We start from the raw sequence: 27,607 nt of genomic DNA on the forward strand, positions 1-27,607 counted from the left end.
GATAAAGTGCTTCAAACCAAGTTGAATGCCTACAACACCTAACCCTTATAATTTCGGAAGATAAACACCAGCACTACAAAACTCATGTCTTTTGATCTGCCCAAACCCAACAAAAAGAACAACATGCCACATGCCATGAATAATCCATGTCTTTGATGCAATATCATGGTACTATAACTACCATCCTCCGTTTCATGGATACCTATATACAAACCAGCTACCAATAAGCTATATTTTGTTATCTTTCCCACCCGTTTCCCTTCTTCTTCTTTCACGAAATTCAGACACCTGGCCTCGTCCCCGCACTACTAGCACTATCCTTCCTCGACCCCTTGCCTCCCCCACCCACACCCGCCTCATCCACGCTCCTCTCCAAAAAGCTCGCCCAAAGGTCGCTCAAGCTCTCCCCTCTTTCTTTGGGTGTCACCCCCGCAAGCGAAGCGTTCTGATCAGCAAAAAACTCGCTGTTCAACGCCGGCGAACTAGGCGTGCGATGGAACGGTGAGGTGGGAAGGCGCAAACCTCCTGAAGCGCCAGGGCGGGAGAGACCGGCTTTTTCGCGCTGTTCCTCGCTCCACCCGAGAAAGCCGGCCATGACCTGCAGGATCTGGAAGCGTTTGGGGTCTGAGCGGTCGAGGGTGAGGAATTGGAGGAAGTGGTTTGTTACTAGTTGTCTGTGGGAGATAATTAGTGGTTATCGATCGGCTGGGGAGAGAGGGGGGGGCATACTTGTCGATCATCTCCTCTGGCTTCGTCTTCTTGATGTACTTCAGTGCCTTGGTCAGGTGGTCGTTTAGAACGATGGCTTCGTGACGAAGTTTGCCAATGAGAAGGTTCTTTTCCTTGACCTCCTTTTCAAAGGAGGCGGTCCGTTCGAGTTCCTTGGAGAGGGTTTCCCTTTCTGCTTCGGCCTCGTTGGCTTTTTGCTCGGCTTCCTGAACTCGCTTCTTGAGGGATTGGACGAGCTCTTCATTTGCTTCGACAATGTCCCGGAGTTCCTTCTTGCGAGCGTCTTGGATCTCTTGGAGGGCTCGCTGAAGTCTATCCACCGCTTGGCTTTGGACATCTCGGTCCCCGACGGCTCTTTCGTAGCCTTCTTTTGTGGAGAGCAATTCCTCTTCCAACTCGGAGACTTTCTCGGCGAGGAGTTCTCTTTGGGAGCGTTCTTCCATGGCGATGACCTCCCATTCTCCCATCGCGGTGGCTGTGCTTTCCAGCTCTTCTCTTAGCTTCTTGGCCAGCCTGTCCAAGTCATCTTTTTCCCTGTGCCAATTTTGTTGAGACAGATTGGATCTGCTTCTCAGGCTTGTCAACTCCCGCCCTTGTTCCTGAACCTCTTGCTTCAGCTGCTCCGTCTCCTCCCTTTGGGACTCGATCTGTTGCGTGAGCTGGTCATTCTGCGCTTCTAATTCCTCCACCCGGTCCTTCGCCTCTTCCAGCTCGGCCTTGTCGCGCTTGAGGCGCTCGCCGAGGGTCTCTTTGATCTTCTCAACGCGACCGAGAAGGGTCTGGTATTGGGTTTCCGCATGGTCCTTGGCGGATTCGGATTCTTCGAGGTCGGCTTTCAGCTGGGTAATCTCTGTTGACTGAGCTTCCAATTGCTGGCGAAGCTTCTCTACCTCTTCTCGGAGAGCCGAGTTATCTGGTGAGGAGGACATGGTGGCTTCCAGTTTGGTGTTGATGCTGGGTGGTTGCGGGGGCGTCGTCGTTTTCTCTGTTGGTTTGTGTTGGTGGCCGTTTGTGTCGGCATGACCGTTGGCTGGGGGTTCCTCCTCTGGCTGTTCAGGCTCGGGCTCTTCCTCCGGCTCTACTATTTTCTCGGGTTCGTCTTCTGGCTTCACAGATTCGAGCCCCTCGTCTGCTAGCGGAAAGGTGTGCTCGAGCTTATCTGGCGGCGGGGACAAGGGGCTGCCTGGCGCATTCTACCCAATGGGTTAGTACACCTTCAACGACATGAAACCCACGGTCCCGAGGCCGGTAGTAGGCAAGGGGAGGGGGCAAATGACCAGAGTTCCAAACATAGTAGGTTGCGCATACCAGAGTTTCTGGCTCTTGAGACCGGGCGCTCTCAATGCCATCCTTTTCTCCTGGTGGTGGCTCTCGTTGCTGCTTCTGCGCCGCTACGCTGCTGCTGTTGTTGTTCCCGTTGCTGCCCTTCCCGCCGTTGTTGGTGTTATTATTATTGTTGTTGGTGTTTTTCTTCTTCTTATGCCTGTTCTTCCTGCTAGGAGTGGTGTTTGAAGATGCGGTCGAGGCGGGAACTAATGGTGGTGAATTACAACAATTGCATGATTAGCGCAAAATGCACGTCAAGGGGAGATCTAGGCCTCGTCATAGAAGAAGAAATAGGAAAAAAGACAAGATGGCAAGGTGATAGGTTCCGGTATATGCATGTATTGTAACAGAACATAATCGTAGGGTCTCCCCGTCGGACCAGTTGCGGTCTGGCCACTTGCACTCTTTCAGGCCCTTCGCTTGCTGGGCGGTGGTGCTACCCCCAGCAAAGCCCACATGGGGGACATACCTGGTGCTGTTGATTGGACAGAGCTGCCCTTCGGCGCGGAAGAAGAGGACATGGCTTCCGGGGCAGATTTTAGCAATTGGTCATGGAATCAATGCCCGGGGGATGATGAAGAGGAGCAGAAATGTGGCCCTATGTGTCTTGTTTTGCCTGGCTGGCCGTGGAACAAGTACTTGTGTTGAAACAGCAAGGTAGAGCTCAGCGAGTGCCCGCCGTGTGCGCCGCAGCAAGCATCCCACTTCCATGAATTCCGATCCGTTGCTCCACGTCAGCTCGGCCTGTTCCTCGCCCTTGGAAGACAAGAGAACTGTTCCTTGCTCAGAAACAATGCATATTCTTACGTGTCATCTATAGGCCTGAGAAGCCAGCACGAGGTCCCCCAAGGAGGTTTTTAGTCAGGGCTTGCATCTTGATAAATGCTACCGTGTTACAGCATGCAGCAGTCGCAGAGCGGCGCAAGAGATGGTGTTCACAGGTGGGGACTAATATTACGTAATCTTCAAGGTCACGGACCAATCGTGGGTTTTTTTACCAACTCCAGGTTCTGCCAGCCGCGAAGAAACTTTCTCTTTTTCTTCTTTACATATTTCATCCTTCCCCCCGAATATTCTTGGAATCCGCCCGCTGGTGCATTTATGTAACAGCAAATGTGGCCTTTTCATCTCTTGGGGAGAAGTAGACAAAACTATCCGCGCTTTATAATCCTGACATATCTCGAATTGATCGTGAAACATCAGTTCACCAAATGAGGGTGCCAGGTTCGCTTGGGGCGGACATGCTACTTCACCAGGAAACTTTGTGTGTGAATTGGATGTATTTAAAAATCAACTAAAAACTGGCCAACAATGCAATTTTTTCTGCCTTGAGTCGGGGTATCAAGTACTCTTCTCCCTGCCTATATTGGGTATTATGCCCCTCATGACTTCGTCTTCTTGTTCCTCGTGCTGCTCCTTGTCCCCTTTCTGGGTGTGTCCTCCTTGGGCTCCTTGGCAGCCTTAGTCTTTTTGACCTTGGTCACCTTGGTCTCGACAACCGTCTCAACAACCTCTTCAATCTTCTCCTCAATCTTCTTCTCAACCTTTTCCTCGACGGCGGGAGGGGCCTCGATCTCCTTAGGAGCCTCCTCCTCGGCGGTTCCGTTCTCCAGTTGTGGCTTGGCCTCGGGAGCTTTGAGCTGAGGGATGTCAAACTCGTAGTCCATAAGATCCTTGAGCTTCTCAGCCCGCGCAAGCCGTCTCTGCTCCTCCTTTGTGATCTTGGCCTGCCATTGCGACTCGGAAAGCGGTCTTTCGAGCTGGTTGCCGGCCATCTTGTTCCAGGGGACGACCTTGAAGCGGCGGTTGGCGCCCTTGAAGAGGTCAGGGTGCACCTGCTCAGGCGGCACAACCTTGGCGGTAAGAATGTGGCCGAAGAGAAGGTACTTATCCATGGTGCGCGCCGCGATATCGGCCACCTCAGCCTCCGCAAACTCAATGAAGGCACGATGACGGCTGGCGCCTGTCTTCTTGTTGCGCACAACTCTCAACTTGGTGATATCGCCGAATTGACCGAAGTACGCCCGGAGCTCGTGCTCGTAGAAACCGTGGGGGATGCGTCCGAGGTAAACGACGCCGGGGTTTCCACTGCTGACTGGGGTCTCCTTTTCCTTCTTCTCCTTCTTCGCCTTCTTGGACTTGGGGATCTTGCCGACATCCTGACCCTTCTGGAAGATCTCGCTGATCCGCGTTGGCTGTTCCTCCTCGTTGTCGCTGTCAAGGGCCTCAACTAGGGCTTGGGTCTCAAGATCGACCTCCTCGTCCTCCTCCTCAAAGTTCACAGTCTCTTCCTCGACTGGTTCCTCGACCTTCTTGGCCTTCTTGGTGGGCTTCTCCTCCTTTGTTGGCTTTTTTTCCTTCTTCAGCGCCAACTTCTTGGGGGCCTCCTCGGCGACAACGTCCTTGGCGGGCTTCTGCTTCTTGATGACGACGGGGGAAGCATCCTCAGTAGCTGCGAAGACATGGTTAGACAATTATCGCTCCAAGACAAATATGGTGGGAGAAAACAAACCCTTGCGCTTCTCGGCCTTGGGGGTTCCGTTGGCGGCCTTCTTCTCCGTGGCAGAAGCTGTGAACCAACCATTAGTATTCAGTTGTGTGTTTGCCGGATTTTGAATGAACAAACCCTTCGCCTTACGGCCTGCACCGTTAACTGTTCTGGCCATTGTGAATGTTGATGATTGTGTGGGTTGCAGAACAGGATTGTTGCTGGGGCGGGCGCAAAAGTGCAATCCAATGGCTCCGTCCAGCGCTTCACCTCCAGAAAATTTCTGGATTCTGCCAGTGCGACCGCATCCTGGAAGGCGGTGAATTGCCAAGCTCTCTGGTTCCACCTTTAGCTGCACCCCTTGACCCACTCATGTTCACCCCTTCAACCTCACTCTTGTCGACAGCTTCAATAACAGCCGATACAATACTATTTGGGGCCTTGTCAATATTGTATGTTCCGTGAACCCAGAACTCGTCAGTTTCAGCTGGTATCGTCAGCAGCCATTATACCGTGACGGACAGTTTCCCTTCCATTATCTCGTTGCTCAACTCTCTTCTCACCCTTCTCAGACCATTTCTCATACCAAACCACATCCTTACAATCCACACTAGCACCTAGCTCATACCACGGGGGCTCAGGCATCTCTTCACTGCCAGAGAATTGCAGTAGTCAAACCATGCCTATGCCTTGTATTTTGGTTGAAGATACTGCTCCTCCACAGCCTTAGTATCGGTTGCATGCTCAACAAGCTTGGTGCTCAAGGATACAGTTTTTACAGTTTTGGAGATAAAGAATGAAGGACGATGCTAGAGAACTCCATCCTGGTGTTTGGTAAGCTGCGGTTTTTCTCTATAAAAATTGTCTGGCATTGGGAGGTGTCGGTATAGGCAACTTCGTCTTTATTGTCTTGAAGAAATCTTGTGTTTTGATGACACTAACTGCAGGACAAATTACAAGGGGGCGGCAGGATTTGAGCATCTTCGCCGAGCATCGATGGCTGTACAACTTCGGTAGCTGTTTTCTCGGGTTTAATCTCAATCACCGTGCTAATATCGGGTAAGAAAGCCACATGAGAAGAAGAATGGAAATAGGGGCTTGGACCTCAGTATTGAATGGAATTGGTTCATGGGGTCATGTAGTTCTCCTGGATCTGCTCTTCCGGAGCCATGGCGAGAATACCCTCCAACACTGATTATCAACCGTGAGGCACAGTCGTATGTTTGTGAATGATCTTTACCAGTAATTCCAGCTCATGTTGTAACAGAACCTTTGGTTTATGCTATCAAGACAGATGCATGGAACCTGAGCTACGGAGTATAGCGCAGCTCATGCGATCTGCGCATCACCTTCTTGGGCAGCATGATACCTTCCAACAGATGTACGGCATATTTTCCTTCATCGTGTTTGTTGCCATTGCCTAGCAAGCTTGTCGCCAAGGCGAGTACTCCCTCGTTTCCAAGTTACCAAATGTATCAGCATCAACACCCCCAATCTCACGATCATTTATTGAGAACGGTCACCCTTCTCTCCTTGACCCGCAGTTGTATCAAGCTCATGCCATCGAGTTCCGGTGTCTGCTGAAGCTCTGTTGTCCCTGGTGAAACCGGAAGTTCGCAAATTTCACCAATTGTCGAGTTTGGATCCTTCTTGGCCTGTCTACGCGGCTTGGCAGTCAAAGAGTCCCCGTGAAGCTGTGCCTTGTCCCATATGCCATTGTCGGCCCTTCGCTTCCTTAGCCTTCTTCGAATCAGATAGGCTACAACTCCAAAGAGAATGAACGGTGCTATCATGGAGCCCACGATGACTCCGATCAAGGCACTTCTGCCTAATGTGCCTTCGTCGTCATTTGAGTTGGATCCGGTGACTTCGAGGGTTAAAATAATTGTTTGTATTAGGTATGACGAGAGGTTTGGCTTACCTGGCCCGGTGGCTGTTGTTGAAGCGCCGGTCCCTGGACAAGAACATGTCAGAAAACACTCTAAAAGAGTGGGGATGATATGAACTTACTTGAGAGTGAAGCAGTAGTTGTAGCACTGTTGGAGTTGCGGAGGCTTCAGTGGCTGTAAGATAAAGGGCTCTGCTTTGGGCAAGATCATGGTCTGGGTTGTCAAAATCGTCGAAACGTCATGGTTGAAAATCTTGATTTTAACCGATTCCGTCGTGGTCAAGGTTTTAAAGTAGTCGGCCGGGTAGGTGACATCGGATTGTGGTAAGTTGCAAAAGCCCACCCAGAGTCCGTAGTTAGGGTCGAGAAATTCTCTTTGAATGTGGAGAGATCAGAAGTGCCCACTGTGAGACATTTATACACAAGTCGTAATTCCCTCGAAAGACGTTGTAGATAGTCGACCATGCGTATGAAGTTACATTCCTCATATCAAGAAACCCAGCAAAGTCTGGTATTAGTTGGCATCAAATCGCGACCTTTGATTCAAGTCGAGACCACTCATCGCAATACATTCCAGTACAGCGATCTGGCAAGGACAGATCGTCGTTGCCAACCTGGCGCCCTACATTTTGTATGGCCATGCATTGAGCGCTCCTGTGAGGCTCATGGAAACAGAGAGGTACGGTTGATGAAAGAGAGAATTTTGGGACGAGGCTTGGGTAATAAGTCAAGTACCTACGGGCACCGACAGCTCCAATATATTGCTCCGATCACATAGATACAAGCCATACTTTCAATCACACGCCCAATACACGCAAATACTTCGCCAAAGCGCTCTTTTAGGGGTAGCCTTGTTCCAGCGATCAACGTCAACTTGCATGTAAATACGGCACCTTGCATGTTTCATAGGTGGCCGCTTCGGCCTACTCATATAATCACCAGCCAGTGACAGCTTCAAAAGTATGCCCTGGCCATGCTTCCCATGCATCCCATACACCCGCTTACTCGTTTTCTTATGCGGCTGATGCTTGGTAATAGGAAGCTGTTGCATTGACACCTTTGTTGGGGGCCAGGCTTACCGAACTTCATATGTGTACTGTAGCAGCACTTGGTCTGGTCGATTTTCTTTGCGGTGGGTACTTACGTGGATAGAAGATAAGGTAGGTGTCGTCTATCTATATATGTACCTTTCATCTTGTCGCGAGAAATGCATATGAGAATTGATATAGGTTACCTACCGAGGTATACTCATTAAATACCAGGAAAGCAACCGTGTGACTCCTCTCAAACCTGATATTGCTCTCAGTCATATGAGGCGGCACAGCCGTTCCCGTCATTTGTGCATAACACCCCCTTCATTATGTTCAACCTATTCTGAGCGTTACCATCCTCATGTACCCTCCTGCCCTAAAACCTTTCTCCAGTCATGATACAGAGCCACCGACTCTCAACTTTTCAAAGCATTTCACCCCTCCCACCCCCCTCCCTCTTCTCGAAATGAGCATCACCACCATGCAGTTCATACCTCGGAAGGCCCTGACTTCCCTGAAGCTCCTTCGACATGGGCGATATAGGAAGCTCTGTCGAGTCAGAACCAAGTGGAAGCTCCCGGAAACCTGAGTCCGGTAGCTCTCGAAGCCAAGAATTTGGCAGCTCTTGCGGGGATGTTTTTGGTTTGACGGGTATAGAGTCACCATGTAGCTGTGCCTTTCCCCAGACCTCATCCTTCCCGTCGTTTGCGTCTTCGGTTCGAGCAATGGGTTCTTTTTTCCGCCGGCGTCGTATCATGAAGGCAATGGCACCCAAGAGGAGGAGTCCGCCTATTACTGAGCCTACTAGCACACCGATGAGGGAGCTTCTGTTTAGTGTAGTTGGGGGTCCGGATTGGTCGAGCTCAAGTTCTGAGACTTTGGGGTTTCGTTAGAATGTTATCTGGCAGTGTGGTTGGTGGGTGGTTACTTACCTGACTGTGTGGCAGTTGCGGAGGTGCTAGTAGCTAGACGTGGTGGCGTTAGATGATGAAGCATGGCATTGGAATAGAGTAGACCAACTTACATGATGATAGACTCGTAGTGGTAGCATTGCTAAAAGTGGTCGAAGTTGTTTCCTGGGGATCAGTAACGTTGAAGGACTTCAGATTGGGTAGAATCCGTGTGACTGTCTCCAAAAACGAAGTGATGCTATTCGGGCCCAGTAATGTTTGTTTCCAGTAGGTCTTTGTTACAGTGTCAAAGTAATCGGCGGGAAGCACAATCATCTTGGTCGATCCACTGGTAGCTGATATCGGGATCGGCGGCAAGACTTCGCAGTAGTCCAGCCATGGTTGAAAGTTTGGCTTGATGTAACCCTTCTCGATCTCTGAATACTTGGTGTCGTTCGAGTTATCCTTGATACAAGCGGTACAATTCCCGAAGATTGAAAGAAAGGCTGAGTCTTTTGAACACAGTTCTGCAGTTTTGCCGAGCCTTTGGGCTTCCAGATATGCGCTATCTAATGACATTCCGGGATTCGCATTAGATACGCCATTTCTTCTCCAATTCAAGATCCAAAACTTACCGCAGAGTGAGAAGCACATAGCTGGCAGCAATTGAGATCCCTCACCCTCTTGCCGTGCTTGTAAGCCCATAGGCGATAGCTGTCGTTTTCCCATTTCCTTGGGGGTGAGAGGGCTTGTTGCGGGGTTGATGAAACTTGAGAACAGAAGCAAGGGAGAGATGGTACCGCTTACTAGGGAAACAGCATGAGCTGAAATATATGGCCAGAATACTACGTATTTCGCTGTGATCGTCGAATTCAGCTGCATGCAGAACGAGATGCCATTTCAGTCACGATGCATCATACATGTAAATACTCCAGCAAAGTGCAGTTTTTGGGCACAGCCTCGTCCAAGTGATCGACACTTACCTGAAATTACTGTACAACCTCGACTGCCATTGCATGAAAGATGTTGTAGATATCCAGCCAGTGGCATACCCTTATAATTTGCCGAACGGCTGTATTGTCTGCATTTACTTTCTCGTTTCCAATCAATCCAGGTCTTGGCAACAGAGCAGTTGACCCCTTGGTTGTCGCTCTATGGCGGCCTAGGCCGTGGGCTTGAATGTACCTGACGCTGATGTTGTTTTGGTTAGGCATTTGGATATCACACTCTTTGGCTCATACCTGAATGCTCGAATGCGAAAGCCTTGCTTCGTATTTACTCATATGTTTTGGGTTTAGACCTTTCTTGTATGCTCATAACCTCTATCATCACCGCGTTTGCTATTATCATTATCATCAGCTCAACCATTTCCTCCCTCATTGCGCAGGTCATACCGACCTCCTCTCCTTTCTCAACTTCTCCCCACCCCCATCAAGCTCATACCTTGGAAGATCAAACGTCTTCTCCAACTCCACGACCCCCGTAGAAACCGACAACTCCCTCAATACCCTTATTTCCCTCAGCTCACAAAGCTCCCGCAAGTCACGAACCTCACGGAGAGCACGAAGTTCGCCCATCTCGGCATGTGAAAGCCCTCTTGGCGATCCTCGAGATGATGTATCGGCCGCAAGCTCTCGAAGCCATGTGTCTAGCACTTCCGCTGGTGGTACCCTTGGTGTGAGTGGTTTGCTGTGAAGTTGAGCCTTGCCACTAGGCCAGGTATCAGAGCTTGATGGTGTTTTGCTTCGTTGTCGTTGTGAACAGATCAGGTATATGATGCCCCCTAGGAGAAATAATACTGCTATGACTGAGCCCGCGATGATTCCAGTAAGGATTGGAGTGTCTAGTGAGCTTGGGATAGGAGGAGTTGAAGAGGTTGAGGTGGGGGCCCCGGAGAGATTTGTACTAGATTTGCCAGATGTATTTGGGCCAGAGTGCTCTCCGAGTTTGAGGCAGAAATACCTGGTGAGTGTGAAGCGGTGGTTTCTGGGGAGTTTGAAGCGCCATCTCCAGAGGTATTTGAGGCAGGGGCTCGTATTGCTGTCGAGAAGCTTGTTTCAATGATTTTACCTCCGGCTTGAGACATGTTAGGACTCGAAAAAGAAAATGTGATAAAGGGGTACTTACCCAGTGCAAAGGGAGACGCTGAGGAGCTAGCTTATTGATCGATATATGTCAGATAACAATGGGACCAAACCCGTGGTACTGGCGCTGACATACAGGATAATGGAGCAGTGCCTCTGGCGTTGGTTGGGCTGCTCCCTGGGGAACTTGCAGGAGTGGGAGGAGAAGACGGCTCGCTAGGTAACGGAACGTCGGTTGTGATACTATTTATATTTATACCAGTGGATGGTGCAATGGGCTCTTCGTTAAGAGGCGGTGTGCTGGGTATGGGTGCTGCCCTGGGTGTTTGGGGTGAAGTGGCGGGACTGATGTCGATGACGGGTTTGTCCGTACTTTCAGGGATCTTAACGATGGTCGCTGGGGTGATTAGTGTGCTGGTTGGCATATCGGTGCTGGCCATGTACTGAACGGGTGGTAATGATTCGCAGTAGTCCAACCACGGTTGGAAAGTAGGCGTGAGATATTCTCTTTCCGCAACCCCGTACATGCCATAGTCGCTCATGTCACGAATACACATTCTACAGTCATTGTATGAGCTGTAGAACACAGAGTCCTCTTCCTCGCACAACTCCGGATCTTTGCCAACCCTCTGCGCCTCAAGATAGGCACTATCTATTGATATATTAGTACTGTATTTTTTTTTCGTGAGCCTAGAGCCACTCACCGCAGACTGAGAAGCAGGGAGCTGGCACATGAATAATGCCCTCAGTGTACTGTCTCGTCCGCAAATTCACGGATCGTCCCCTCGGGCCTTTCCTCCCAACCTCGTGCTCCATAGAAGATGCGCCTAGGCCTGCTACAAGAGATGATGGGGGACCTGGTTACGTTAGAATGAGATACCGGAAGACAGAGAAGGGACTGCAACACACTAGATATATAATGCGAAACTGCCGCCTTGAACATGTATAGCCAGCCCCCAAGTACGTATGCGGTCTTGGGGCGGATTTTCGACGAGACGCTGAAATAAATTGCGGTGATACTACATCACCCAGCCTCCATTCATCCGGCATTGGGATATGTGATGTGCAAACCTGCAAATACCTGTAAGTGCTTCCACAAACCTCGTATAATGGGAACAGCCTTCTCTTGATGTCAGTATTTACTTGTATAGCCTTGCAACCTTGGACGAGGAGTGTCCGAGTGATGACAGGAGAGAGGCTTGGCTATAAGCCCAGCATAAATGAAAACTTGCAACCATTTCATCCCTTCGGCTCAGCTGATCTTCTGGGAAACAGAGAGTTATTCGCTTCCGAGGATGCAATTGCTGTCAATGCTGTGGTTACAAAGATCGAGTGCAGTCGATTTTCGACTTGGACTGTAAGTGCGTCTATAACCCCATGGCTTGGCACATCGATAGTTGATATACCCAACCTGCAGACTGCACCGGGTTTGTGCTTTTGGTGAGAGACGCGTATCTCATCTCTCCTGTGACAATATCAGGCCCTTGATGCCACAAATAAAGAGGGAGAAGTCCCATCCAGGTTTTGTCGCGATGAAGTGGCATTGATGTTGGGCCACAAGGCTGCAGTCGAGCACCGTGTCCGCCCTTGGGTATCTGAGATCGTTTGGTGCCTTAATGATGGTCGGCAGCTGATAAGATGTCTGAGCTTGACACGAGGATCGAAGACAATTGGTAAAAGCCGTCTCTTGGTGATGAGACGAGGTGCAAGCTCCGAGGTGCAGACCCCTTGCATCACCTGAGCATGCAGGCTGTCCGCCGGTGCTGGGCTGGCATTTCTCTGGATCGACCGGGCCGCTGCACACTCTTTCCGTGCACCATTCAAGCTTCTGCGCTGTTTCACTCAACTCACCCTCGACAAAAACTCGGCCGCTCGTTTGCGTGTTCACAATTCGCCTTTTTCTCGACGTCTCTTTCCACCGTGTCGCTGACCGACTTTTGCATCTTTTTCCTGTTCTATACCCCACAAGCCTCTTTTTCCCCTCTCGTAGTTTTTGCCAAGCATTCTCGGATCTCGAAATTAACGTGATGCATCTCACAAACTGAAGAACAGGCGCAGCCACCTCTTGTGAGACGCGTGTCCACTGAAAGATTAATTCTAGGACACCCCTTACCAGTTGTCTCCAACCAGCTTATTAACTTGCTCGCGGGACAAAGAATACTCGAAGTCGCTTCGGCACCCGCGCGTATTCACCATGGCTGACGAGGAACAACCCAAGAAGAAGAGCTTCTGGGGGCTCTTACGGGCGAAGAGCACTGCCAGTAAAATATCCAAATTTGTATGCTTCTTCACATCTCTCGACAGACCGATGTGTGTACTAACATGATTTGAATAAGCTGGAGAAAGACCCACAACGAAGGGCAAGCACTGGGGAAGTGTACCGCCAGCGGAGGCAATCAGAGCCCGTCATCTCAGAGTTGAGGCCATCTGCCTCACGTCGGAGACCAAGGCGGACCAACCCGGATGCAACCAAGGGGAAAGGCCGGGAGGATGCATACGGCCCTTCCCACGATGCCGGACCCCTGACGGAATGGCCGCCCTCCGGCATGTCTAGCACCGAAGAGCTGAGGCTGGGTCCGGCAATGCAGCTCATCTCGAGAGGAGTCCCCGCTTTCAAGGGACACAAACGCCCAATACCGCATGTCTCGGATCACTACTATGCCATGTTCGCAACAGTAGCCGGAAACCGTGGCGAGGAGACGGACGCTGCTAACCATCATGACTCCATGACACAGCTCATGACCCTGTGCCTTTTGGGTTCGGGCCCGGCAAGTTACCCGTGGGAGACGCTTGAACAACCCAGTTATTCATTCTGCTTTGGAAGACGCCCAGGGACCATCACTCTCAACCATTGGGCATCACTCGCGAGCGTCCTCCCAACAACTATCCCGTTGCGCGACTCAGGCATTGAGCCACGAGAGGTTGACCTCGAGACCATCTTTGCACGCATCAGAGATTTGGAAAGAGGACTGGAGGACGATGATGAGGACCTGATGTACAAAAACCTTTACCGGAGGCTACTCAGAGACCCAGACAAGCACAGAAGTCCACACAAGACACTGGACACGCAAATTATGGACTTGTTCATGGTGCTCTCACGACCTGATTGGATCGATTTTACCAATCTAAAAAATCAGGTGGCGACCAAGTTCATCTTCGACACCAGTGCTGCCAACGCTGAGCAATATCGAAAGTTCTTCCACCAGCTCCTCCTGAGCATTGAGTTAGATCTTCGAATCAATTCCAGACACCACATGACCGATGCCAGAGAGAGGTTACTAGCACAAATACCACCAACGATACAATGGAGCCTCGCCCTTGCTCGACGATGGCGCGAGAACGTCCGCGTAGAGGCCTACGGTCCAACACCCGACGATATCCGCCTCCGCTTCAAACTCAAACGTCGTCAAGTCAAGATGCTCAAGCGTTTCGCCCAAATGATGAAGTGGCCCAATCTTTCCGAAACCCTGCGTGAGCTCAAACAACGAGATGAAGACTGCGTCCTCGATCTTGTCAGCTCCCACGCCATGGCCTTCTTCAGCGGGCTTGTCCTCCCGGGCCCTACTTTCCCTTTTCTTATAATGAATTCCCTGCTTGACATTGATCCAGACAGAGCCACTGACGATTTGGCTCTACTGACTCACATTCACCCCAGCTGTGGCTTCCAGTACCGTAACAGTTATACTTACTGGACCGCCACTTCCATCGTAGGCAAAGTACTCGCACCTACCTGCCGCTCATTAGGAGGCTGGGTCGGGCCGGCTCGTCCAACTGGCGATCTTGCCCGCTCTCAAATAGCACGTATTCGATCCCGACGACCCCCTAACAAGGTAACACCGGAGGATATCCGGTCTATGTCTGAGCGGTCTGATCCCCTCGGCCCCCCAACACAAGTCTTCCCAGTCAGCGAATATGCCCTGGTAGCCCCCGACCGCGACGAAGACGGCTACCTTGCCGATCTAGTCCGCATCGAACTCCTCAACCTCCGTCCTGCCGGACCAAACAATAACACCCGCCCCAACACTCCTCGATCAACCAATACCAAGTCCGACACCTCCAGCCCACCAAAGTGGTACGACGCCAGCATCCAATTCGCCATCGATGGTGTTTCCTGGCCTTTACGACTCACCTTTGACGTGAGCTTCATCAGCGCCTGGCCTTGTACCGACGGTCCTCATCCATTGTTCTTCGACTATGTATACACACCAGTCAAAGCGGATGAGCTGGTCAAAGTGCGAGACTGGCCTGGGGTGTTTGGAACCGGGGCAGGAACTCACAGTCATGGGCAGAACGAGAGAAACGCGAGGAGCTTATCGCCCACGACCCCTGGACAGGGGGCAAGTGGCGGACATACCAACCAAGGGAGAACGGGGGTGTCAAGTCCGAGTACTTTGAGTGGCGGGGATGATGAGAAGGTGCTGGTGGTGGAGGCATTTGGGGTGCCGGATAATGAGGTTCTGGCTAGGGCTTGGTGCGCGCATTGGGGATTGAGTGCGGTTGTGGCGGATTTGGGGAAGACCTGGTATGTTTTTATCTCTTACAGTTACTATTCCATGTGGTGCTAATATGGGTATAGTATGGCCTGTGCAATCAGAGAGGCATACGCAGCTACAGTCACGGTAGTGATCTTGGTGGACGATGACCAAGATAACCGACGGGATGATTAGACAATCGGAAGGGAGAGGGTATCAAATCAGTCAGGGTGGAGATATAACACAACAAAACCTTTCTTTAATTTTTAAGACGAGCAAGCGGAAGACTGATATCCAAGAATTAGGGAGAGAGGGGGAATTTAGTTGGACATTTTCAAGGTCCAGGAGCGAGGATCATTGGCCAGGTGCTATGGTTCAGTTAGGGAGCGTGGAGCAATTTGTTTCTTTTTGATTTTTGATGTATTTACGATAGCTAGCATTGCGTTTTTTGATTCGGTTGTTTGGCTTGATATCTAGTAAGAGATGAGCACAGAAGGAAGGGGATGAAAAGCAATACCCTGTTGGAACTTGGCTCTTTTGACCCTAAACTTGCTTATACCTGGGAGAACATGCTCAGGTGAGCCGTCAAGTGCTTATATACTCATCTATTAAGCTTTAAACGGAACCATTTCACCACCCCAGCTCAGCTTTGTTAGCTCTCGCCCTGCATTTTAGCCAGCCATCTCAGTTATCAAATGACGCGAATGGGATACCAGGCTTTCCAGCATAGCCACTCTTGGAAGTTTGTCACATCTTTCACTTTTGCTACCAACTCACACACTCATCAATCCACACCACGCGTCCCCCTTACTAACAGGACAAAAAAGCATGTGCAAAGTGTGCAAATGGTTATCTCGAACAAAAGTACCGAGCATTCAACATTGCCCGGATGCCCGGATGCCTAGGTAGCTTACACGTGCGAACCAAGATCTGAACAACCCATTCGAGTGGGATGACTGATGTCGATAGGTAATACGCACCCAATCAATCTGATAGTATCCGTCAGTTGCTGTGCCTTATTCAGCTTGCCCTGTCATCTATCGCCTTACTTCCATGCAGCTCTCCAGTTGCGCCTTCCTTCGGTATCGCCACATCCAAGGAAACAGATAGAACAGACCGGTTTCTATTATGAGCGGTCAACAAGTCATGGTGTGTGTCACGGTCACAAGGACTTGGGCAAGAAGGAAACCCTAGGTAGGTACTCGGGCGGTCAAAAAGGAAAGTGCCTCCGGGGAAGACGGGAAGGGGCGAGCTGGGGTAGCAAGCACAAATTTTTCACCTTTTCACTTGTACAGAAAGAGCACTTTCCCAAGATCGTACCTACCCGACGCAACTGCTTGACTATCTGCAGAAATTTTCACTTTGCTCTTTCTACTCACTTTTCCATTTTGCAAGCCATGTGTCAAAGGATTTTGATTTCCCAGCGTCATCATTCGTTACCTACAGCCTATGTCCGAAGAGGTCCGCGGAACCTTTTTCAGTCCACATCCTTCCGGCCTCAGACATGAGGCCTTCCTTCCTCCACATAGTCGGATACCAAATTCCACCCACCTGACGGAGAAACTCGAGAGAGGACAACCGAAACAACTCGGACACAATATTCCCTCACACCATCCTGCCACCATCGGCCCGAGGGAAGAAACGAATCCAAAAAAAGACCAGCTTTCGAAGAAGCGAAAGAGACCCCGTCCAAAATACCCCGTCGATACACCGCCAAAATCATAACGTCGTCATCATAAACCCGTCTGTCTTCCCCATCCTGATTTCCAAATCGACCGAATTCCAACTACCGACCTCCCATCCGACCTCCCCTCCCTGCATCACCCCAACCCTCATCCGATTCGAAACACGTACACGCGGTCCCAGCACACCGGTTCAATCAAGCCCATCCCGCCCCCGGCAGACTTCCACCTTGTCCTCCTCCAAATCAGCCTTGCCAACCCGTCTGTCAAACCACACAATCCCACACAACGCTAGACATGAAGGGAAAGATATGCAAGTCATCCGATAGCCACACTATCAAACTGCATGGTTCGGTTTCTTGCATTTTTGGGTTTTTCATAAAAACGTATAAGTGATGAGATGAAACAGGAAATAGTTAAATAGGTGGAGAGTCTCAACCCCCAATTCCAAATTCTCGACCACAAAGAAAATTCCATCAACCCCTGTCACGGCCCCCAAACCCAACAGTCATCCAAGAGACCCGAAAAGAGGACAGTATTTGTCTCAATCCCCGGGCCCGGAGTTATGCCAAGTCGGAGAAGAGTGGAGTTCCGTCCGGCCGGCCCCACGTCGAGCGATCAAACCCGGTCCAACCGAGATCCGACTCGCGATTTGCGTGGCGCAAGGAGACGCGTTGTTTTAACGCGAAGCTAGGCAGCAACCACCTTCTCCTTGTTTCTTCTTTTTTGTTTTTTTGTTTTGTTTACTCAACGGATCAGGATGCAGTTGAAAGACACGAGAGAACTGTGAAGACCAGATTGTTTCGCAAGACGGCGGTTTTCGCCCTCGTGATGTGAACTAAACCAGGTAAGTCCCCTATCGTCTCAACCGATATCCCGAGCCTTGAGAGTATATTTCATCCATTCGATGCCGACTCGACGAATTTCTCGATGGTCGTGACATTGATGAAGACGATGACGGCGGAGCCGCGCCTGGCGTCCCTGGGATCTGGAGTTGTGGCGGCAACTCATCGAACTGCATCGCGAGGCGATACGTGTGTTCGGGAATCAGACGCTGCCTATACATATGTTCGACGACGTGGAAGTCTGGACGCATATGGTCGCTTGTCACCCGCTCGAAATCAATATGCCAGCGGATATGCTGCATGCGCTCGTAAAATCTGGGATACAGGTCGCTAGGGGACTCGGCAACGAAGGGGTAGTCATCGCAGAACCAGCAACGAGACTGCACAGGCAACTTCTCTCTCAAGTGGCGGACATGGTGTTCAATCCAACCAACTTCGTCATCAAGTCGAAATATTGCCGAACAGCCCTTGAGCTCGCTGAATTCGCACCACAGCTCACCAGTCTGCTGCGTCCAATTGGTAGGAGCTGGTGGCGCCGCAATACTTCTCCGTCCGGACGCTATCGAAGTTCTGCCTACCGAGCTCTGGTCATCCCATCGGCTGAATACAGATGCTGTACTGGACTGCATCGTGGATGTAGTGGTATATGCTCGTGACGCAACACTCGGCGCTGCTGTATATGACGATTGGACGTCAGAATTGGTATGGTCAAACTCAGAACCATCTGGCAAGTCACCGCTGACTATCGAGACTGCATATCGGGGAGTCTCAACACCGACACTGTATGGATTCTGGGAATAGCCGTACACTCCAGTGTAGTCGCTCGAAGGATACGTGCGAAGAAAGTTGTGAATCTCGTTGGGATCAAAACCAGGGCCAGCCATGGTGGTAATGGCCGATGCGCCGGGGTGGCGGTGACAGACAAGCTTAAGAAAGAGGGGGAGCGAGTGCTCTGTGAGGGGTGTTTGGGGTCTCAATTGGCGGGGGCTGGCGAGGTCCAATGGGTGAGCAGGGGGCTTATTCCTTCATTCAGCTATGTGCTGATTGCCGTTGACCGATCCGATTCAAATCGCAAGCTGCTGCAGTCCTTGGGAAGTCCTGCTGCAAGTAATTGCCAACACGCAGGCAAGGGATCAAGCAAGTGTTCTTGGTTCCAAACCCTACGCAGTTAGCTGGGCGTTGAGGCGAGCAGGTGTTGGGTGGTATCAAGTGTGCTATCGCGGATTCGAGCGCAAAGCCGCACAGCTACGGCACAGGAGGGGCCGGTATGGAAACGGCACAAGGGAACCGAGACGGAGCTGACGTCGTACAGATGCGATGTTGGCGGTGTTTTCTTGCTGTGTTGATGGAGCAATATGTGGTGGGCGTTTCCCAGCAAGAGAGAGAACGGTGGGATGGGGGATGTTTTGGAAAAGAGAAGCGGGAACTTGGGTCTGATAAGACTGGATGGAAATGAGGGGCAGCTGTGAAGAGTGCGGGTGGTGTTGTTGAATGGTATTTGGGGCCGAGCTGTGATGTGTGGGTGGCGCCTGTCAATTTTGGAAATGACATTTCACTCAGGATTAGCAGTCACGTCCGCGTTTCCGGGAGTTCCAGGATGTTATCAACTTTTCCATTTCCACTTCAACGCAACATCGACCGCTACATCGATCAACACCAGTCACGTTTTTCGTTCTCGTTCCTCTTGCAGACGCGGCATGATCCATCCAGCTACATGGAGTCTTTGTATCGTTTCTGCCGCATGCAGACACCATCTGCCGGAGCCCACGCCACCCTCGAGGCCTGGAGCGATGCATTTCTGGGTCGAGGTGTTAAGATGCTCTTTGCTATCTTGTGGCTTCTCTGCTACTTCTGTTCATGTCTCGACCGCCATTTCCTCACAGTCGTCATTATTTAGAGGGTCATCTCGACCTCAAGCTTGACGAATGATTCACGCGGGTAAAAACCACATAGCTTGAGTCCATACAAGCGACGCAGCATGTCGCATTAGCCCTTGGCCAAAGTCTTACTGCAGCCACCGCTCCGCTTCAACTCACTGGCTACCACTCTCTCATGCTGCCATCTGCAGCTTCTCCGCAGAGCTGATGACCTTGGCCAGGACGGGACGGATGCCATCTGCATGGTTTAACCAGTCATTCAGTAGCCTTTGACCGATTTCAATCCCACCACCGAGTCATATATTTCATATACCAACGCATTGTTGCTTTGCGGTATGCTCCAGATGGACAGAGCTTTACTGGAAGATGGGTGGGTACGTGGCATACCGGGAAGGGATCGCGCCGTGCGGGCCTGATAATAGAGTGCCGGCGGAATTATACTCTAATTCGATTTGCTCCCCAGATTACAGAACACCTGGTTGGATAAGATATCGAGGAGCCGACGCCGAGATCTATTCCTGTGGTAAAACCACATCGAGCTTGCGACAAACCTGCTTAATACCTAGCCTCCGATCTGACGCAGTTGCGATAAAACCGACAGTCAAACATCAAAGCATGTTCGTCGGTGAGCGACAAGACTCCAACTGGAATCAAAACTAGGAAGTTTCCCCACAGATTGAGGCTCTGCGTGCCCAAAAATCCGACCGCTGGGGTGATGGAGTATCTCACCACTTTGTTTCGGCTCGAAAACACGGACCATGCAGCGTGTCACTGCATCTGCAATCAATTTGCCATGTTGGTTGAGATTTTTGTACCCTCGCTGACCCAAGCGAGGCCTCCATTCAGAGCATGCGGGATGGACTGTAAAAGGTCACCAGCTCGGAAGCTCAAGCATGGAAGAATCCCGACATCATGAAATACCACAGTCAAGGCACATTAGCCAGCATACCGGTCTGCATCTCTATTCGGCAGGTTTGACAGATTGGGTTGCGAAGGATCGGTGCACCCGACCTCTACGACGAAAAGATCCCGGCATACGCATTCCTGTACGTGTACCGTACGCACCATTTAGTAGCCCAAGTGGAGACAAATTCGGCGGCTATCATTATCTTGCATCACGCCCATTCCTTTCTTTGCGGCTCAAACTCTTATTCGGGACAACAGAGGACTCTTGCCTTTGAGATCACGTTCCGGAACTGAAGATGCCCGCCAGTCTCGTCACCTCTCTTGATGATTCCGGGGAATGTCACGCAGGAGATCTCTCGTTCGAACAGGCCCTCTTCGTCTTCACCGCCGATGTCTTCCATGGTCTCGGCGTCAAACATGATTTGCTGGTGGGGGAGGACTTGAGGCATGTGGACAGCAAAGACGGCTTTTTGGACAGCAAGCAGGCGTGACAGATCGACAGCGCTGGCGATGAGGGACCGGAGACCCTGGTCTCGGGCATCGTTGGACTTTGAGGATGTTATCTCGTCGAGCAGCCTGTTGACTTTGGCCACGAGGGCGTCTACGATGGTCGAGGTTTCTCTTTGTAGCTTCCCGCTGGCGTCCTTTTGGAGGATGGCCAGGGTTAGGGAGCGCCACTGGGACATCATTTCAGGGGAGGTTGCTTGTGGGCGGTGAGTTGTTCATACTTGTGATGATTGTGTTGTTTCTGATTGGGGGGTTTGGCTTACCATAGGTGCCCAATGACTTTTCGGCTTCGGCTAGCTTGTCGGCTTCTGAGGGGGATAAACCGACGAAGTAGGTGTTGAATATTGACTCGGTGAGCAGTCGCGAGACGAGGGACTGTAGGAGGTGGATCTTGGCTGTTGAGACGAGGTCTCTGTATGTTGGGACTATGCGGTCAAGTTCTGTGAGGGTAGCCTCGCTGGCGTGGGAGAGGTCTGTTTTGAAAGAGCCGCAGTATTAGTTGAAAGAGCCTTTTGGCAATATCCTCACCGCTGGTTGATCCTTTTGCAGCCTCGTCCTCTCCCATTCTACGGTATGTCTTTTTTTGCATGTGGGAGCCTCGTGCCTAATGGAGGAGCGACAAAACCCATCACAGTTGAGAGCCTCATTGAGCTCCCCAAAACCTCCCATCACGCCCAGATCGATTCTGTGAGATAATGTTAAAAATTCCACCTACCAATCTTACTCCTCCTCCAATAAACCAAAACCCAGTTCTGCAGGCCATTCCCTAGCTTGCCCATGCCCTCCTCAAAGACCTCGTCGCTTGTTGTTTGCCCGGACCCGTTGATTCCCGCCCCGCCGTTGCCCGATTTACTGACGAACTCCTTCAACCCTCGTATTTGGTCTTGGAGCTGGGCGAGTTCTTGCCTGTGGTCTGTTTTTACCTGGCGGAGGATGTCCCTTAGGAGGGTGTTCTGGGCGTCGAGGGCGTTGATGTTGTCTTTGAGATGGAGGTTTTCTTGTTGGAGCGCTGATAGCTCGTCTTCTGGACTGTCCTGCATGTTGTAGTGGCCTGGTTCTTCTTTTGGGCGGGCCGGGGATGGGGATGGGTTGCGGGAGAGGGAGAGGGAGGAGGTTCGAGATGGGGTTGTCGGATGGAGATTCGATGTGGTGTTCCGTAAGGAGGGGGTTGCGAGGGAGGAGGAGCGAGGGGCGGGCGTTGGTGAGAGGGCTCGGGTGAGGGCCGTGGTGGCTGCTGTTGTTGCTGTTGATGAGGGGGGTTGGTTCAAGTTGCGGCGGCGGTTGGAAGAAGGGGATGGTTTTGGAGAGTGGGGCATATCGTTATTTGGATGTCGTGTTGGTGTGGTGGTTGTTGTTTATTGGTGATCTGTCCTGGTGGTGTTGGTTCGTTTGCTCGTGGGGAGCATCTAGGGGGTTGGTTGTGTAAGTACTACTACCACCGCGCGCCGTCTGACGCTGTAAGATTGGCTGATTAATCTCGCTCTTGGAAGAAACTTGCAGCCTAGGGGGCAACATCCGAGGAAGTGTGTGTAGTAAGATAGCGGCTCCAGGCTGCTGGAATGGATGGTGGTGTTTGATTGCCTTCAGCCTTGGGCGATCCCTCACGTTCGTTTCCGGCAGGGGGACCCTGTGGGGGTGGCCCAAGCTCCATCTTCCCAGCGGCTCGTCTCGCTCGTGACGGGACAGGGGAGTGATTTACATGGGTCTGCTGAGCTTGCAAAATGTTATCAGATTGGGAGCTGCCTATCCTCACCGTAGGTAGGTAACAAACAACAGCCTTGGGCATATTCCATGATTATTTACCAGCATCAACATGGAGGCAACATCGATAGTTCTCAACCCTGATCATCCCCATCTAAAACTCAACCTCCCCCACAACCTCATACTCCTCCTCCCCCGTCTCCCCCCCCTTTTCATCCAAAACCTTTTTCGCCCCCATCTTACAAATAGCCACCCTTTCCACCCTCACATCTCTCATCCAGATCTGGTCCTCATACCGCTCGATAATATCCCCCGCCTTCTCCACCACCATCCTCTCTTTGCCATGTCTTCCCCTATGTCTCTGCTTATCCCGCCCCTTGACATAAACAGTATTCACAATCGTAGCGTGCAACAACAACGGCCGGCCATCCTCCACCATCAACTTCTCCCCCTCTTCCCCAACCTGTAAAAATCTTTCCCTGACAGACTCGCAAAACCTCTGAAGTGAACCAGTGAAGTTCTCATCCGTAGGCGGGGCGTACAAGACGGCGGTTGTCGGCAGCGGGTGCATGCTCGCCAGACCCCTAAGCGTAACCCTCGGCTGGTCTGGCTCCCCCTCCTTTTTAACAGAACTCCACATCTCACTCAAATTCAACCCAGCCAAAACAGATTTTGCCTTCTCCAGTCTACCCTCGCTCGGTGGTATGCTCGCGCCAGAACGATCACCACTCACCAACGGCGACGGCGGCGGCGGGAAGCTGAAGATGCCAAGTGTCAAATGTAGAGTCCCCAGAGGTCGAATAGCCGTCTCTGGTAGGGAAAACCCTTGCGGAGGGGGGAGCGTGACTTCTTCTTTGAAGGCAGAGAGCGAGGCGGTTAGTTGGGGGCGAGAGGTGGGTGTGACCAAGGGGATGCACAGAAAGTGCGTGGGCGGTGGCGGTTTGGGCCTGGGAGGCATGGTGCTGGACTTTTCTTGAGTCGATGGGCTGTATATAGTCAGTTAGTTCGATCGGTATCTTGAGGGAGGGTAATTTGGGTTTCTATAATTATATGCTCTGAGATTTTGTACCTTCGTAGGGCTGTTGTTGAGACCAAGCCAGGCTTAGCAGATCGGTGAGTGAGATTGGGGCCTAGCTTGCGACCCCGACCGGCCGGTGACTCAAATCTCCGCAATGAGAATAGAAGTACCCGGGAATTTCCTTCACTATACTCTTCTCCTTTTATTAGGTGCTCTATTGAAACAGAGTAGAATGTAGATTTGACCAAGATCGGTGCAAGTGTTGAAAGGCAACTTGCAGATGAAGTAAGAAGGAAAGAACGATGGTCCGTGCACCACAGCTCATCCAACACACCCTGAACAATATGAGAAAGGTTTTGGTATTTACTACTCCATCCAGAGGTGATGCTGCTGTCGAATTTCACTTGTGCACTAACGAGAGCAACAAGTGGACCTGAGCAGCTTCAAGAATACAAAGTATAAACTTCTGAATCGAACAACTGTGGACAATACCACTATCACACCAAAGGCTACACCATAATGTCTGCTCCGTAGACATGCCACACCTCTCATGCGACCCGCTGAAATCAAATGCAGTGCTTCCCTCTCACGCCGCTCAGCAAGCTACGATTGCTTTCCACAATACCCAGCACTAGCCAATCCGTGACCTAAAACGTGCTGTTCTTATTGAGAAAACTGCTCCTCCCCACCACTAGCTTTTGGTTCACGATGGGCCTGTTTTGGCCAACACATGATGGCCTCCCGCAAAGACAGTATAGACTATCGGTGCCGCCTCGACTCGAGATTGTTGCCGTCTATCGTTGTGTTGTCGAGAGACGGCATGTTGCCGTTTTATTCGGCTCCAAAGAATTTCTTCATCTGTTTCTCGAGCTCGGCTGTGTCGACTTTGGCGGCCTGGAGTGCCTCGGCGATCTTTTTTAAGCATACGTTCTCGTCCGGCTCAGACACTCCGTCGACCGTGAGCTTGTGTCCATATTGCTGCACAACTTGACAGCTGTCCCGGATCTTGTTAAAACCAAGGGTGGCCGAGGATCCCTTCAGGAAGTGCCCCAGAGTAGAGAGTTCGTTAAGATCTCTGGAAGCTCTGCACATCATGCTGTCAGTAGACGACACTCCTCTTGCGCTCCAGCCACGGATATAAACTTACAGAGCTTGATCCATCTTCTCGAAGGTGTCCTGTGCCTGCTCAAAGAAGTTGATGACCAGTGGCTCACTGAAGTCCCTCTCATGGTCGCTCTCGTCCATTTCCAGGATCTGGGAGAAGATCGCATTGTCGACGTGGTCACCGAAGTCTGGCATGTTTGCGAAGTATACTTCGTCGTCCTGTAGTCCAGAAGCTGGGTTAGTATGGATCGCCTTGAGATACAGACACATTACAGACCGAATCTTCGTCTGACTTGAGCATGGTGGCAAGGGGCAGTCAAGCTGTGCTCCGGAGCGGATATGCTTGTTACTGTGGAACGGGATGGAGGTATGCTGATAAGGAGCAAAGGGATAAAAAGACTGAAAGGGGAAACATGGGAGGCCAAGGACACACGGCTGTAGCCGCGCTGGCAGGGCCCGGCTCCTCTTAAGTACCGGGAGCGCACCCTTGCAGGAGACAAAAGGAAGCGGAGGAAGCAGCCAGTGGTGGAGCGCGAGGATGAGGATGAGATTGGGGACGGGGTTCTTGGGTCTTGGGTGTATGCGTGTGAGAGGTGAGGCGGGGGGATGGGCTTACAGGATGTCTCTAATAGCAGAAAGACGGCGACTGGTTCCAGAGGTTCCAAACAAGGGCGGCTGCACCACCAGGCTGCCCTAGTATGCACAAAAACACGTCTGGCAGCGGCGTACGAGGAAGGCCGTTGGCAGGGGTGAGGTTTTCGGGAACCTTATTATTTGCGCGTCAACGGAGAGTCCAGTGACTTTCTGAGTTTGGCTGCGGAGTGAGGGGTGGAGCCTCGAACTCGGCAGGATAATGTTCAACTCACCTTGAATCAACCACGGGGGAAGACAGAGAGGAGCGACGTGTGATACGGGCGAGGGTGGCTATGGCAGCTGGAGCTGATTCAGATAGTTAGAGATGGATGGCTCTTGTGACATGTATCCTGTGTGTGTGCGTGTGTGTGTGTGTGTGTATGCCCGAGAAGGATCTGATGAAGGGCGAAATTTTATCCACGGCGGGGTTGAGGGGTCGGGTCGGAGCGAGGGGTCGAGGGGTAAAGGGGACTCTTGATGGTACCGGGAGAGCCCTCGCGGCCCCGGCACAAGAATGGATAGGAAAGAGGAGAGCGTGACTGACTATTTTACGACAAGACCTGTAGGGATCCGGGAGTTGAGAGGAGGTTGGAGGTTGGTGGTGTAAAGGCTTGTCTGTCCAGCTGGCACTCTGTAGAGCGGCGCCGGCAACGTAGGAGCAAGGTATTAAAGGGTGGTAAAGTAGATGATGATAGGTAGGTTGGGTGTCCTGCTGGTGGAGAAGAGGGTGGGCATAAGATCCGGCACGACAGTTAATAAATAGCGTTGCCAAAACGGGTGGCAGTCTGGCCGCAACCCAGTGAAAAAGCTAATCGCACACAAGCAGTAGGTAATTCAGCACCGCGGCACCTCGCTCAGCTCTCAGCCAAGACACATCCATTAGCTTCTCTTTGTCCCTTGGCCGTCTTGAGCCTGCTAGTACTGTATCTACAAGCAAGATGGCCTATTTCACGCACTTTCTTCGCGATCGTTCTGTCTGGTTAGCTTTTGCCAGCGCTGCCCCCCGTAGCTGTCTCAACAAGTCGGACGGGCATTTGCAGGTGCTCGGGGGTTCCTGGGCCAGACGTCACTTCCGTTTTGAGATGCAGAGGTGCAGCGGTGGTGACGCGGGTGACGCAAGGGTACTGGCACCAACGACCCAGCCCAGGTACGGAGTAATACCTACTGTGTCTGGCGAGATCGCAGCATTTCGGACTGGATCTGGTGTCTGTCGCTGCTCTGGAAATTGCAAATCATGGGAGAATTGATCTAGAAAGCCGATTGCTCATGCAGGCACAGATTCAGACGGAGGGGAAACAACCTGCTGTGCTTTCCGGGTCCAGCAGACAGGTACACTACCTCTCCTTGCCATTCTTGTTGAGGTTCCGCAGGTAGGGGTCCACCCACTAATTATCGCTAAAACGAGGTTAGTCTCGACACTCAACCCCGCAGTCGTCATGGCTCCCCAATTGGGTTCTCGTAGCACACACTGGGCGCACCTGTACTCGAGAATAATGGCTTCCATTTGTGCGCGTGTGGCCATCAATCACCACGCATCCACATTATCTTGCTCCATTCCGTATCTAGAGATTTAGAAACTGTTTATTTCCACCGTTCCAAAATCATATAAACGCCCCAAAAATTGTCCAGATTACCTTCCAGTGGCAGATATGGACGATAATCCCCAATCCAGACACAGCTCGGTACCACCTCTCATCGGTTAGACTCTTCATCGGTTTCCTCATGCACAACACAAGGTGCCTTCCATTCCAGGGTTCAAACTTGAACCGAACTGGCCCCGTGCGCTGATCTGTGCCAGCAACACGGGAAAAGCTGACAAGGATTTAGGAATTTTATTATCTTTCGATTTCATCTGATGGAATTCATCTGTGTGATAAATTCCACTGGAAGTATTTCTCCTATTTCATTTTTCTCTCTTGTCTGTTTTTTTATTGCCTACAATAAGCGTCTTTTCCACTACCATCGCGGGGCTCGACGTCGAGCGAGGGTGACCTTCCCATACGACACGGTACCACAGCTCAAGAGGTCAGTCTGGCTTCAGCAAGTGACGCAAGAATGAGCTGATCACGACTCTGCTCCCCCGTGGCGTGACCAGGTGGTGCCCATATTTTTTAATGCGGCCTCTTCTTCCACTTATCTCTCGTTGGCGACGACGATACAGCATATCGAGCAGGCTCATATGGTCCCATGCCGCTGACCGTGATTCGACACGGAAGGTCAAAAGGACGCTTCGAAAGACTTGAATCTGGCTGCAGACCGACAAATGCAGGGTCCAGGCCGATCTGTCACAACCCCTCTCTCGGCGTGGGCTTTTGATAGACGGTACCCCTCAATGCCCTCTCCCCTTGGGTACCTTATCGGACTGGACCGGACAAAACACCCAGTAAGAGAGAGGGCCATGCATGCGATGGAAGGACCGGATCTTT

General features: G+C 51.4%; 10 protein-coding genes across 10 annotated transcripts; 1 reads left to right on the forward strand and 9 right to left on the reverse strand.

The window, feature by feature from the left end:
* Positions 1-166: 166 nt before the first annotated feature.
* QC761_307130 (uncharacterized protein) lies at positions 167-3,123 on the reverse strand. The gene is made up of 4 exons (XM_062877852.1): positions 2,525-3,123; positions 2,038-2,261; positions 730-1,922; positions 167-674 (listed from the first exon to the last, which is right to left on the reverse strand). The coding sequence occupies exons 1-4, from the start codon at positions 2,574-2,576 to the stop codon at positions 281-283; spliced, it is 1,863 nt and encodes a 620-aa protein (XP_062733668.1). The 5' UTR covers positions 2,577-3,123; the 3' UTR covers positions 167-280.
* A 193-nt stretch (positions 3,124-3,316) lies between these two features.
* Positions 3,317-4,792, reverse strand: NOP15 (nucleolar protein). The gene is made up of 3 exons (XM_062877853.1): positions 4,682-4,792; positions 4,568-4,624; positions 3,317-4,507 (listed from the first exon to the last, which is right to left on the reverse strand). Exons 1-3 carry the CDS (start codon positions 4,719-4,721, stop codon positions 3,438-3,440), a joined length of 1,167 nt encoding a protein of 388 aa, XP_062733669.1. The 5' UTR covers positions 4,722-4,792; the 3' UTR covers positions 3,317-3,437.
* Positions 4,793-7,771: 2,979 nt separating this feature from the next.
* Positions 7,772-9,081, reverse strand: QC761_307150 (uncharacterized protein; the record flags this gene model as incomplete). The annotated part of the gene is made up of 4 exons (XM_062877854.1): positions 7,772-8,338; positions 8,395-8,427; positions 8,487-8,921; positions 8,988-9,081. 4 exons carry the CDS (start codon positions 9,079-9,081, stop codon positions 7,887-7,889), a joined length of 1,014 nt encoding a protein of 337 aa, XP_062733670.1. The 3' UTR covers positions 7,772-7,886.
* Positions 9,082-9,646: 565 nt separating this feature from the next.
* Positions 9,647-9,929, reverse strand: QC761_0055380 (uncharacterized protein; the record flags this gene model as incomplete). The annotated part of the gene is made up of 2 exons (XM_062872521.1): positions 9,647-9,692; positions 9,751-9,929. 2 exons carry the CDS (start codon positions 9,927-9,929, stop codon positions 9,647-9,649), a joined length of 225 nt encoding a protein of 74 aa, XP_062733671.1.
* A 598-nt stretch (positions 9,930-10,527) lies between these two features.
* On the reverse strand, positions 10,528-12,279 carry QC761_307155 (uncharacterized protein; the record flags this gene model as incomplete). Its single annotated transcript, XM_062877855.1, is given in 4 exon segments — positions 10,528-10,679; positions 10,696-11,088; positions 11,141-11,293; positions 11,346-12,279. The coding sequence occupies 4 exon segments, from the start codon at positions 11,377-11,379 to the stop codon at positions 10,528-10,530; spliced, it is 732 nt and encodes a 243-aa protein (XP_062733672.1). The 5' UTR covers positions 11,380-12,279.
* On the forward strand, positions 12,072-15,103 carry QC761_307160 (uncharacterized protein; the record flags this gene model as incomplete). The annotated part of the gene is made up of 3 exons (XM_062877856.1): positions 12,072-12,714; positions 12,773-14,958; positions 15,013-15,103. Exons 1-3 carry the CDS (start codon positions 12,631-12,633, stop codon positions 15,101-15,103), a joined length of 2,361 nt encoding a protein of 786 aa, XP_062733673.1. The 5' UTR covers positions 12,072-12,630.
* Positions 15,104-17,446: 2,343 nt separating this feature from the next.
* Positions 17,447-18,319, reverse strand: QC761_307170 (uncharacterized protein; the record flags this gene model as incomplete). The annotated part of the gene is made up of 1 exon (XM_062877857.1): positions 17,447-18,319. The coding sequence occupies one exon, from the start codon at positions 18,317-18,319 to the stop codon at positions 17,447-17,449; it is 873 nt and encodes a 290-aa protein (XP_062733674.1).
* Positions 18,320-20,460: 2,141 nt separating this feature from the next.
* QC761_307180 (uncharacterized protein) lies at positions 20,461-22,320 on the reverse strand (the record flags this gene model as incomplete). Its single annotated transcript, XM_062877858.1, has 3 exons — positions 21,441-22,320; positions 20,989-21,198; positions 20,461-20,921 (listed from the first exon to the last, which is right to left on the reverse strand). The coding sequence occupies exons 1-3, from the start codon at positions 22,039-22,041 to the stop codon at positions 20,461-20,463; spliced, it is 1,272 nt and encodes a 423-aa protein (XP_062733675.1). The 5' UTR covers positions 22,042-22,320.
* Positions 22,321-22,580: 260 nt separating this feature from the next.
* On the reverse strand, positions 22,581-23,384 carry QC761_307190 (uncharacterized protein; the record flags this gene model as incomplete). Its single annotated transcript, XM_062877859.1, has 1 exon — positions 22,581-23,384. One exon carries the CDS (start codon positions 23,382-23,384, stop codon positions 22,581-22,583), a length of 804 nt encoding a protein of 267 aa, XP_062733676.1.
* Positions 23,385-24,275: 891 nt separating this feature from the next.
* YPD1 (Phosphorelay intermediate protein) lies at positions 24,276-26,051 on the reverse strand (the record flags this gene model as incomplete). The annotated part of the gene is made up of 3 exons (XM_062877860.1): positions 24,826-26,051; positions 24,592-24,767; positions 24,276-24,528 (listed from the first exon to the last, which is right to left on the reverse strand). Exons 1-3 carry the CDS (start codon positions 24,847-24,849, stop codon positions 24,276-24,278), a joined length of 453 nt encoding a protein of 150 aa, XP_062733677.1. The 5' UTR covers positions 24,850-26,051.
* Positions 26,052-27,607: the final 1,556 nt, after the last annotated feature.

The sequence above is a fragment of the Podospora bellae-mahoneyi genome, chromosome 3, assembly GCF_035222275.1.
Source record: "Podospora bellae-mahoneyi strain CBS 112042 chromosome 3, whole genome shotgun sequence".
NCBI classification, from domain to species: domain Eukaryota; kingdom Fungi; phylum Ascomycota; class Sordariomycetes; order Sordariales; family Podosporaceae; genus Podospora; species Podospora bellae-mahoneyi.

Excerpts from the sequence above, each read along its gene's own strand:
- QC761_307130 (XM_062877852.1), bottom strand. The coding sequence starts at position 2,576 with ATGTCCTCTTCTTCCGCGCCGAAGGGCAGCTCTGTCCAATCAACAGCA. Across the intron at positions 2,262-2,524 it reads TGTCCAATCAACAGCACCAG|TTCCCGCCTCGACCGCATCT; the intron begins GTATGTCCCCCA and ends CACCACCATTAG. Across the intron at positions 1,923-2,037 it reads CTCAAGAGCCAGAAACTCTG|AATGCGCCAGGCAGCCCCTT; the intron begins GTATGCGCAACC and ends CCCATTGGGTAG.
- NOP15 (XM_062877853.1), bottom strand. The coding sequence starts at position 4,721 with ATGGCCAGAACAGTTAACGGTGCAGGCCGTAAGGCGAAGG. Across the intron at positions 4,625-4,681 it reads TGCAGGCCGTAAGGCGAAGG|CTTCTGCCACGGAGAAGAAG; the intron begins GTTTGTTCATTC and ends GTTGGTTCACAG. Across the intron at positions 4,508-4,567 it reads CAAGGCCGAGAAGCGCAAGG|CTACTGAGGATGCTTCCCCC; the intron begins GTTTGTTTTCTC and ends ATGTCTTCGCAG.